Raw genomic sequence first — 12,527 nt, 5'->3', positions numbered from 1 at the left:
CACCAATCCAAGATACTATCTGATGCCAGGTGGCCACCGGCCTGGCTGACATTTCTTCCACATACCATACAGCCTACAACTTGGCTGCACAGCTAGGAAAATGGATTGTCTGGCCTACACTCCCCATGTCTGGTGGCTACAATGATGCTGTTTGGCTGAGAGATGCATATTTTTATTCCCATCTGGACATAGTGCCTGGGGAAGGAAATTAATCCAAGGTAATGGAATTGACAAATTTAGCCAAGGACAACCCAATCAAGAGGGACTGGAAAAGAGATAAACAGGAAGGAATGATGTACCTTGTCATCGGACAGAGAGGGGTGTATGGGATTCAATACCTTACTCCATAGGAACCAAGACACTCCAGAAGGGGGCCAAGTATGTGTCATTTTTAACTGGAAGAATCTTGAGTTCAAGTCCTATACAGAATTCTTCCAGAAAGTGAATTTATGAGAGATTCTAATTCATCATTCTTTAAATAGTCCCTTTTAAAAAAAATACACCTTACAAAGGAACAAAGAAGGGAAATTTCTTTCACTATATACCTTTTTGTGCCTCTAAACTTTGGTACTATAGATTATTTATGAGTTAACTACTCAAAAAATTTCATCCTAAGAAAAAAAAGAATACTAAAGATAAAATTCAAAGAAATCAAATTTAATGTTTCCTCAAGAAAAGTATTACAGTGCGCATAGTTTCTCAGAGATGCTCATTTCTGCTAATATTGTCAAGTCGAAACCAGGCCATAAATCTGTCTTCCTTGGCTATGTAGGAAAAGCTGGAAAGAGCATTTATTTATTAGCAGATGGAAGGATACTGTTTCTAGTAAAGGACTTATCTGTGTACCTTTCATAAAGCATTCTGAAGAAACATCTATGTCACCACCCCAGAACAAAGCAGATTGACAACTAAACCTATACATAAATATTATTGTGAATGTGGAAAACTTAATCCTTAAGAAACTATATTGTTTACAAAAACAAACAGCAAATTACATACCTCTGAAATAAACTCTTCTGCAAGGTGTTGGTGGTAGGAGCTGGAGGGATCCTGTAGTTCTTCCTTGTACTGCTTTCCCAGAAGGTGGATAGTGAATTCCGCAACCTGTTCAGCTGCTGGTTTTGTGGGCTCTTCTGTCACATTCTCAATTTCATTGCTAATCTGGATTTTTAGAAAAGAGCAATAAATGTCAGTGTTTATTCATTCCATTAACAGATATTTATTTGTTTGTTTGTTTGTTTTGGGTACTGGGGATAGAATTCAGGGGCAGCACTTGATCACTAAGCCACATTCCTGGCCCAATTTTTTGTATTTTTATTTAGAGACAGGGTCTCATTGAGTTGCTTAGTACCTCGCTTTTGCTGAGGTTGGCTTTGAACTCGCAATCCTCCTGACTCAGCCTCCGCAGCCACTGGGATTACAGGAAAGCACAACCATGCCTGGCTAACAAATATTTATTAATTGCCCACAAAGTTCCAGACATTGTGCCAAATCAAAGCCAACTTCTGATCATGATTCTTTATGTAGTATTCCACTTTAGAATACACTGGGTAGGCTTTAAGATATGACCTAATATTAAAATGACTGCATTTGTATATTTCCTTTTTTTAAATACCTTTATTTTATTCATTTATTTTTTTTATGTGGTGCTGAGGATTGAACCCAGGGCCTCACACGTTCTAGGCAAGCGCTCTATCTCTGAACCATAACCTCAGCCCCGTATTTGAACACACATTAATACGTTCAAGAGAAAGCAGAAATCTTTCCATAGGAAACCATCAAAGTGAGTAAAAAAAGATTTGACCATACAATAATTAGTTATCAACTAAAATAGCCTAGAAGAGTGGTTCTCAAACTTTTTGGAGTCCCTTTAAACTCTTAAAAATAATGGAGCAAATCAAAAATTTTGATTTATATGGATTATGCCTACAAATATTTACCAAATAAAAATTATGAGAAAGAGTGATATTGCATTTTAACACTTAACTTATTACAAAATAGCTGAATTTTTACTTCTGCATTCAATTACTTGCAATATGCTATTTTAATTGAAGTACATAAAAAAATCAAGCCAAACAGATATATATTGGGGAAGGGAGGAATATATTAATAGCCTTTTGAGATAGTTGGGAATATTCTTTTTTGATACTATACCAACTCAAAAAGTGGTAATTTCTTAAATGTTAGTTGGTCTGTGGAGTCAAAAACTATATTCAACAAATTTTTTAAGTTCTCCCTAATCCAGGTGTTCCCATGGGAAAAGCTGAAATAAATTGATCAATAAAGTAAATATTGGATTGTAATACAAAGAATAAAATAAATATCCATGAATCTACACTGACATAAATAAATGAATGAATAAAAAAGATAGTAAAGTAACAATATTTCTTACAGAAGAACTCTATTTAATAAATGTAGAAATGATGGAATTTTGCTCTCACTACTAAAACACTATAGTAATAACTGCTGCATGCAATATACACACAAGTCCATTTAATCTAAGTCCTTCCATTTTGATACATTAGAAAACCAGGATAAGACTAACCTGAAAACTCCAGTCAAGATAACTGGGAATAGAATTCAGGTGCTTTTTAAAAATTGTATAATTTTTCCTCCTTGGTGGATCATATAATCAGAAAACTTAGAAACTTCAGAATGGAAAAGAACCTCAAAGATCTCATCATCCTTTCTGGTGCTTGAATTACTCTTTGTACAATATCCCTGGCAAATGGCTGCTCACCATCTGTTTAAATGGCTATGATAAGAAACAAGCTTGCCTTTCAAAGGCAGACTTTTATACTTCCATGAAGTTTTAATGGTTGGGAAATTTTTAACATTAACCCTAATTACCTTCTTGTAAGTTCCACCATTGATCCAAGCTCTATAACCTGGGATATAAATACAAACTGCAGTCCCAGAGAGCCTTTCAAAACTCAGGATCTTATTATTTTCTGTAGTTGTGGCACCACAAGTGCGGTCTAATCAATTAAAATATGGTAGGACTACCACCTTACTTATAGCAGATTCTGTGTTTCTATTAATGTAACCTAACTAGCTTGGGGCTGGGGCTGGGGCTCAGAGGTAAAGCGCTCGCCTAGCATGCATGAGGCACTGGGTTTGATCCTCAGCACCATATAAATATAAAATAAAGATACTGTGTCCACCTATAACTAAAAAATGAATATTAAAAAATAAAACTAGTTTTCCTTATTTTTTTCATTAACTGCATCATATTGTTGATTCATACTGAGATCAACAGTCTTATGGAATTTTGCACAAGACTGCATTTTTCTATATTAAAATTTTTTCTTTTTTTCTTATTTGTTCTACTTAGTTATATGTGACAGCAGAATGTATTTCAATTCATTGTACACAAATAGAGTACAACATTTCAATTCTCTGGTTGTACAGGATGTTCTATATTAAACTGTATCTCACACTAAATTGGGGCAGAGACTTCCATTCTAATAATATTACAAAAGAAAATACTTGGACCTTACTGCTGCAGAACACCTAGAAATGCTGAAGAAGAAGATGTTTTGGTTTTTTGTTTGTTTGTTTATGTTTTTAACTTGTTTGCAAGAAAGTAGGAAAAAAAGAAAAGAAAAAAACCCAAGAAATCAAAAAGGATAGCTTACAGAAATCCAGACAGGTAATATAATATTAAAGGTAGCAGCTTCTAAGAAGCATCTTCTTTTCCTTCATTATATAGTCTTTAGTTTAAAATTCCAAAAAGGGATAAGACACAAAGTGGAAGGCATGTACACTCTGCAAAGTCAAATCAAAACTACCACATGTTGCAAGAATTCTAAAAAATCAGTGGTCAGTTTGAACAACATATTAGGCTAGATTGCAGAAAGAATTCGTGAAATGAAAGAATTAAATGCAACACTGAGTTTTATTTCAACAAAGAAATGAAAGTTATAGCAGTGAAGACATAGCAGGGATACAGCAAGGAAGTCAGACATCTAATCATGAGAGGTATTCAGCCTAGAATTTCTTAGAATTTAAGTAAGGCATAAACTCTCATATTAAGACGGTACAACAAATCCAAAGAAAACTAAATAAAGAAAAATACAGACATATCTCATTTTATAGAACTTTGCCTTATTGTGCTTAACAGATACTGTGTTTGCTATGGATTGAAAGATTGTGGCAACCTGCATTAAGCAAGTCTATTGGTACAATTTTTCTACTATAGCATGTGCTCACTTCATGCTTCTGTGTTATGATTTGGTAAGTCTTGCAATATTTCAAGCTCTTTCAATATTATTATATCTGTTATGGTGACCTATGGTCAATGATCCCTATGTTTTTATTGTAATTATTTGGGGGCACCATGAACCCCATCCACATAACACAGTGAACTTGATTAACAAATGTGTATGTTTTGACTGCTCCACTACCTGGCCATTCCCCCATATTTCTCTCTTTCCTCAGACCTTTCTATTCCTTGAGACACAAAAATATTGAAGTTAAGCCAGGTTAAAACATCCCAGGTAAAGGAATAGTTGCATATCTCTTGCTTTAAATCAAAAGCTAGAAATTATTAAGGTTAGTGAGGAAGGCATGTCAAAAGCCAAGATGAACTCAACAGTAAGTCTCTTGTACCAAAGATTTAGCCAAGTTGTGAATGGTAGAAAAATTCTTGAAGGAAATCTTAAGATGCTACTTCTGTAAATGCACAAGTGATAAAAAAGCAAAACAGCCTTGTTGCTGATGTAGAGAAAATTTTAGTGATCTTGATCGAAGAACAAACTAACCACAACATTCACTTAAGCCAAAACTTAATCCACAGCAAGGCTCTAACTTCTTCAATTCTATGAAGGCTGATTGACAGAGGTGAGGAAGCCTTAGAAGAAAAATTAAAAGAGGAAGTCAAATTATCCCTGTTTACAGATGACATGATTGTATAGATAGAAAAACTAAAGACTCCACCCCAATTATTGCAAGAACTCAATTCAATAAAACCGCAGTATACAAAATCAACATACAAAAAAGTAGTATTTTCACATACTAACAATAAACTTGTTGAAAAATAAATGAAAGAAGCAATCTCATTCACAATACCTACCAAAATATAATATCTAGGGTTAAATTTAACAAGTATGTGGAAGAAAAAGAAGTTAATTTATTTACATAAAACCAATTGATTTTGGTCAAAGGTCATACTGAAGAAGGAAATTAGAAAGACATTCTGTGTTCATGGATTGGAAGAATTTATATTATTAAAATGTCCTTACTACTCAAAATAATCTCAGATTCAGTGCAATAACCATCAAAATGCCAATGAAACTGTTCCCAGAAATAGAAAGACAATCATAAAATTCATGAGGAACCACAAAAGACCCCAAATAGCCAAAGCAATGTGGAGTAAAAAGAACAAAGCTGAAGGCGTATCATAGTACCTGACTTCAAAATATATTTTTTAAAAATAGTATGCTACAAGCATAAAAATAATACAATCCAATGGAAGAGAGACCAAGAAGTTAATTTATTTACATAAAACCAATTGATTTTGGTCAAAGGTCCCAAGAACATACACTGGGGAAAGGACAGTTTCTTCTATAAATAGTGCTGGGAAATTGGATATCCATAGGTAGTAGAATGAAACTAGAAACCTCTCTGTCTCTCTCTCTTCATATAAAAAATAGTTTGAAATAATTAAAGACCTAAATGTAAGATCTAAAACAATGAAACTACCAGAAGAAAACACTTAAAGACGTTGGTATAGGCAAAGATTTTTTTTAATAAGACCCCAAAAAGCACATGCAAGTAAAGCAAAAATAGACAATGGGATTATATCAAATTAAAAAGCTTCTGTGCAGCAAAGAAAACAATCAACAGAGTGAAAAATCAACCCACAGAGTGGGAGAAAATATTTAAAATGGATTCATCTGACAAGGGATTAATATTCAGAATATATAAGGAACTCAGGCAATAGCCAAAAACACACAAAAAAATCTTATTTTAAAATGGACAAAGAAGCTGAAGAGATATTTCTCAAAAGGAAACATACAAATGTCCAACACATATATGAAAAAATGATCAATATCGCTAATCATTAGGGAAATTCAAGTTAAAATCACAATGAGGTATCATCTGATCCCAGATAGAATAACTATTACCAAAAAGATAAAATATAACAAATGCTGACAAAGATGTGGAGGAAAGGAATTCTGATGTGCTATCAGAAGCAGCATAAATTAGTACAGCCATTATGGAAAACAATATGGAAGTTCTTCAAAAAAGGGAAAGTAAAATTACTAGATGATCCAGCATCCCACTATGTGTATAAATACAAAGAAAATGAAATTACTGTCTCAAAAAGACACCTGCATGTCCATGTTTATTGCAACACTATGCACAATGGCCAAGTTATCACATCAACCAAGGTGTCTAAGAGTGAATGAATAATTTTTAATGTGGATTAGAATCACAGTGGAATATTATCCAGCCATAAATAAGAATTAAATCTTGTCATTTGCAGCAGAGTCAATGTAATTGGATAAATTATATTGAATTAAATTAGCCATACCCAGAAAGCAAAAACCACATGTTCTCATTCATTTGTGTAAACTAAAAATGTTGATCTTATAGAAACAGAGAGTAGAATAGTGGCCACCATAGGCAAGAAAGGGGAGAGGGTGGGGAGAAAGGAGGTTGGATAACAGGTACAAAAATATAATTAGAGAGGAAAAATTAGTTCTAATGTTCTACAACACAGTAGGGTAAATATAGTCTATAAAAATTTGTAATATATTTCAAAATAATGAGAAGAGTTTGAAGATTCTCAACACATAAAAATGAGTGTTTGAGCTAACAGAAATGCTCATTATCTTAATTTAATCATTATACATTGTATGTATGTACATAATTTATCACATTATAAATAAGTGCTTATACTATATGTAAATTTACATACATAAAAAATTAAAAATAAAAGTAAGAAGTGAAGCAGCAAGTATATAGAAACTACAGCAAGTATTTAGAAGATCTAGCTAAGGTAATTGAGATAGGTGGCCAAATTTAACAAGAGATTTTCACTGTAGATAGAATAGCCTTATACTGGAAGAAGATGCCATCTGGGATATTCATGGTTATAGAGGAGTGGTCAATGTCTGGCTTCAAAACTTTATAGGACAGACTGGTTCTCTTTTTAGTTCTCTAATGCAGCTAGCTCTGTTTACTTACCACTCTGAAAAATCTTAGGTCTTTGAGAATTATATTAAATCTATTCTGCCTATGTTCTATAATGGTATAACAAACCCTGGGAGACAGCACAACTGTTTACAACATAGTTTACTTAATTTTTAAGCCCATTTTTGAGTCTGCTACTCAGATAAAAGATTCCTTTCAGAATATTACTGCTCATTGAAAATATACCCAGTAATCCAAGAACTCTGGTGGAGATGTACAATGAGATTAATGTTGTTTTCATCTGTCATCTCAATATCCATACTGCAGCTCATGAATCAAGGAGTCTCCCCAACCCCCAGCTACCAACACTCTGATCAGTCAGTAACCATGAAAATCAAAGCAAGACCCTCCACTGGCAAAAAGATTTCGACTCACCAAAGATCAGATGGTTGCTAACATTTTTTAACAATAAAGCATTTTCAATTAAGGTACATACACTATTTTTAAGACATAATACTATTACACACTTAATAGACTATAGTATGGTATAAATATAACACTTACGTGCACTAGGAAACAAAAATATCCATTTACTTCCTTATCTTTGACATGCATTTTATTGCTGTGGTATGGAACTGTATATCCAACATAGATGCCTGCACACATCTATACTCATTTTTATGAAGCTACAGAATCCAAAATAGAAAAGTACACTTGCACACACATACATGAATGAATAGATTGATCTCAAAAGCCAACAGAGAAAGCAATCGGGATAACCAAAAGGGAGTGACAGCTGAACTTAACAGCTAAGTTATCAGTAATAACAGCAAAAGCCAGAAGATAATGAAATAAAGATTGATAAAACAAAAACCTCAAGCCAGAATTGAATATATATTTAAAATATCTTTCTAGAATAAAAGAATAGTAAAGAAATTTTCAGGTGATCAAAAACTGAAATTGTACCAGTAACAGATAGTCACTGAAATAATGTCAGAAGTATATATTTCAGGAAGAAAACTGTCCCAGAAGAGAGGACTAAAATACAGAAACACAATTTTAAGAAATAAAATTATAAATGTAAAACAAACTTTAACTATGCAAATCAAATACAATACTTTCAATTTGTTGAATTAAAAAGATAGAGGGAGAGAAAGAGAACAAAACTACTGAAAATTATCATGTAAGTCAGCAGGGAGATCATTTAAGTTACAAGGTTCTAATGTTTTCATATGGCTCAATATAAAAACAAAGACTTTTAAAACCTTAAATCCTGTAAAGTTAAATACATATTATAATTTATAGGGTATCTATCAACAAAACAGAAACATAGTATATTATTTCTAAGATAGTAAATAGGGACATGCATTGGGATAGTAAATAGGGACATACCTTGGGGTTTGTTTTGAACTAGAGGTGCAGAGAGTCTAATTCTTGTTAGGGTAGCTGTACTGTTTTGTTTTCCTGTTGGTTTTGTTAATTGGCTCAAATTATCCTCTCCATTTTTGGATATTAACCTTCCAGTGGACTCCATATAGTTCCTCCATTTCTATTATAGTTAATTCTGTCTCATTTTATAACTGTTTCCAGACCTAAATCTTCACTATTCTACTGCACTCTCACTTTTTATCAATTCATTCACTAATCTTTATTGAATGCCAGTATCTTCCAGCACCATCTACTTTGGACATAATTATACTTTGGGGGATAGTGTTGATTTGGGCATCCACTCTAGGGATCCCAAGTTACTATCAGACTTGTTTGGTGACAGGTAAGGTGGAGAGCCAAAGCAGGATGACTCAGTCTGATTTCCTATAAATTAAAATGTTCATACTGAGAAGGGACCGGCAAGGTAACTAAATTGCATCACTCCAGGAAATATGTTCAGTCAATTTGCTCTATATTAAATAATCTTGGATATACAGATCCTCAAAATTAAGCAATATTTCTAATAAACTGTTTCTATCTTCTTGGGTAATGTGTAAATTTTTTATTCTTCTTTAATACTTGGCTATAGGACTTAATGTTGTTTAGTGGAAAGGCTAATACTAATTATACATTTTTAAGCACAGTGCTTTTTGAATTTTAAACTATTAAAACCTATATTCTTTCCCTCTAAAGAAGAGAATACTAAGATATGATCTATTAAGGATTAAGTTTAACATGATGAGAGTTCCCGGGCCTCACGTCATTTCATTTGCAATTTGAAGCCCTTTCTCACCCAAACTCTCCCAAGAGTTACTTGGTTCTCCAAGCAATATTAGACTTTTTTAATGTATTGGTATTAAAATTTGTGATATTTTCATAGCAGGCACCACATGAAGTCCTGGTAGTTAGAGCAATGAAATATAACTCTCTCTTAACTCTTGTCTAAACTCCCTTCCTGCATGTATAGAAACTAAGTAACAAAACAGAGCAAGACTCACACTCTCCTCTGAGGACTCCCAGCTGCTCTCTGAAGCACCTTCATAGGAATCCACTCCTGGATATGGAACATTGAGAGCAGTACCTAAGCAAAAAACCAAACACATGAGTTTAGTCCCAGAATTGGTATCTGGGAAATAAGGAACTGACTTCAGAAATCATTCTTGCAAGTCCTTTGCTTTTTCATACTGGAGATTTAGTCTACTTTAATCTTCAGGCACATTTGTATAGAGTCCTCCCAGAATAAGAAATGATTATCACTCAGCCAACAAGCATTGTTTGAACCCCCTACTCTAATCCAGGCTCTATGCTAGATGTTGGAAATACAAAGTTTCTACCTTAAGGAGATACTGAACAGATACTGAACAAACTAACTGTACTAGAAAGGGGAAGTGGGTGAAGGTTGGAGACTGCCATGATTTAACAAACACTGAAACTAAACCACATCATAGTATTCTATTTTTGTATGTTTGAAATTTCTGATACAAAGAAGTTTGCATTTTGTAACTAAAATAAATAAATAAATATAGGAAACAACTACCCATTTAGAAGAAATACAGAGGTCAAAGGAACATGTTACAGATTGCAGTCAGAAAAATCCCTACTCTGGGAAACTGTAGGACAAATGACAAAAAGTGGCACTAGACAGGTTCTTCTACCTTTCATATAAGTAGTGGCTACCAAGTACTTGCCTTAAAATAATTCATCAGTTCATACATTTTTTAAAGCTGTATTCTGATTTGTATTACCTACAACATAATGCCATAAAATAAGTAGGGAGGAAATTATGTTTTCTAGAGACTCTTGAACAATACATAGAGAAAACTTGATATTTTAAAAAACTGATCTGAAAAACAACACTTGCTTTTAAGATTATCTTAAACCATACCAAACAGAAAAGTGAATAATAGTACCAAAGCGTACCTCCCAATGTAGAGGTATCACCAACAGGAACTGAGGATGACGATTCAGGGCTAGAAAATAAATTTGTGCAGTTAATAAAATGATAGAAACATGCAAAAAAAACCAAAATGCAGGTTTATTATGGGATTTGGGGTTCATTTTCCAAAAGTAAATCACTAGATCACCAATAAGGGTCCCTAAACCTAAGCACCAAATAGCAAAGTTTTAAAAATTCATAACTTCATAATTTGTTTTACATTTATTAGTGTGTTTTCTCACTCTTCAATTCAAATCACTATATAAAATTATTTTGTTTATTTATCTGCTTTATCTTTCTCTATCCCCTTCCTTTAGGATGGTATTATCCTATATGTTAACCACTGAACATTAGCAATTTAAGTAAACTAAAGTTTTAAAAAGTTAAAAATTCAGTCCTTTATTCACACCAGCCACTGCAAATATTCAGTGATCACATATGGCTAATTGCTATCATCTTGCAAAAGACAATATAGAACATTTCCACATCTCAGGAAATTCTATTGAACAAGACTGCGTTAAGAATCTAAACTCCAGGACTGGGATTGTGGCTCAGTGGTAGAATGCTCTTCTAGGACGTGCAAGGCCCTGGGTTTGATCCTCAGCACCACATAAAAAATAAATAAATAAAATAAAGGTATTGTGTCCAACTACAACTAAAAAATAAAATTTAAAAAAAAAAAAAAGAATCTAAACTCCAGGTGGTGGAGGGGGTACAGCTTTAGTGGTAGAGGGCTTGCCTAGCATGCATGAGGCCCAGGGTTTAATCCCAAATGCCACAGGCACAAATTTAAATTCCGTGAGATTAGGGATCTTGTTTTTACCATATTCCTGCTAATTTCACCAATGTCTATAAAAGTACCTACCACTTAGTAGGCATTAATTAGATGTTTCTGGAATAAATTAATGAATGAATGCTGTGTGCCAAGAAGTGTAGAAGGTAACTGGCACAAAGTTGTGAATAAAACACCCATGGTGTATGAAGATTACAGTTGCATTAAAAATACAGTGACCAAGTAAATGATTATGCCAAATGAACAATGCAACAAGCATATATAGAGAGGAAAGAACTGGTTGGGGTGGGGAACATAACCACAAATCTTAACCCATTTGAAATCATAATCATAAAACTTTTAAAAACTTGCTGTAGACCACACTGCTAACAGATTTCAGATTCCTGGTTGTCCTTTTACCATGCCACCTTGCAAATATAAGCAAAGATCAGAAAACAATCTGAGAAAGCCCCTGCCCATACAAGAAAGAAAGCAGGTTTCCACAAATCCAGATTTCCTACCATATTCAGTGGTAGGAAAGTTAAATTATAGTAACTTGGAGATAGTTCAGAACTTTATATACATGTCCTAAGGGGAAAGAGTTTCCAAAGGTGCTGGTCAGTGGTGACTGTACCAAGTTTTCAACTCATACCAATTGAAAACTCTCTTCAATGTTATACAAGTCGCCTTCCTAAAGTGATTTAATCACAGTCAAAAATGTCTCCCTCATACATGTATTCAGGTATCAATAAGTCCCATCTTCAGAGCCACTCCTTTAGATAGCTTGCTGCTGTAAACTAGATTAGAAGGTATACTGAAAGCCACCAGAAATACAAGGCATACATCCTTGAAACATCAGTTGTATTGGAAGCTTAAGCAGGCAGAGAGTTAAGAAAGAATTGATATGTAATTTAAAATATTAATATAAAATAAATGACTATTGAGATTAAATATGATAAACCAAAGACATTTTTTTAATTTTTATTGTTGGTTGTTCAAAACATTACATAGTTCTTGATATATCATATTTTACACTTTGATTCAAGTGGGTTATGAACTCCCATTTTTACCCCATATACAGATTGCAGAATCACATCAGTTACACATCCATTGATTTACATATTGCCATACTAGTGTCTGTTGTGTTCTGCTGCCTTTCCTATCCTCTACTATCCCCCCTCCCCTCCCCTCCCCTCCCCTCTTCTCTCTCTACCCCCTCTACTGTCATTCATTTCTCCCCCTTGTATTATT

The 12,527-nt window shown here is 33.7% G+C and overlaps 1 protein-coding gene across 1 annotated transcript in view; it reads right to left on the bottom strand.

Moving 5' to 3' along the window:
• Window positions 1–12,527, bottom strand: part of Impg2 (interphotoreceptor matrix proteoglycan 2) — a 93,391-nt gene that overhangs the window by 46,285 nt on the left and 34,579 nt on the right. Inside the window, exons 6-8 of the mRNA XM_048803404.1 lie at window positions 10,489–10,538; window positions 9,567–9,649; window positions 1,000–1,161 (exon numbers count right to left, since the gene is read on the bottom strand). Coding sequence (XP_048659361.1) covers window positions 1,000–1,161; window positions 9,567–9,649; window positions 10,489–10,538 — 295 coding nt within the window. The remainder of the gene's footprint in view (window positions 1–999; window positions 1,162–9,566; window positions 9,650–10,488; window positions 10,539–12,527) is intronic.

The sequence above is a fragment of the Marmota marmota genome, unplaced genomic scaffold, assembly GCF_001458135.2.
Source record: "Marmota marmota marmota unplaced genomic scaffold, marMar, whole genome shotgun sequence".
Lineage (NCBI taxonomy): Eukaryota > Metazoa > Chordata > Mammalia > Rodentia > Sciuridae > Marmota > Marmota marmota.
The sequence above is the reverse complement of the archived record's forward strand: the minus strand, read 5'-3'. Positions and strand labels throughout refer to the sequence as shown.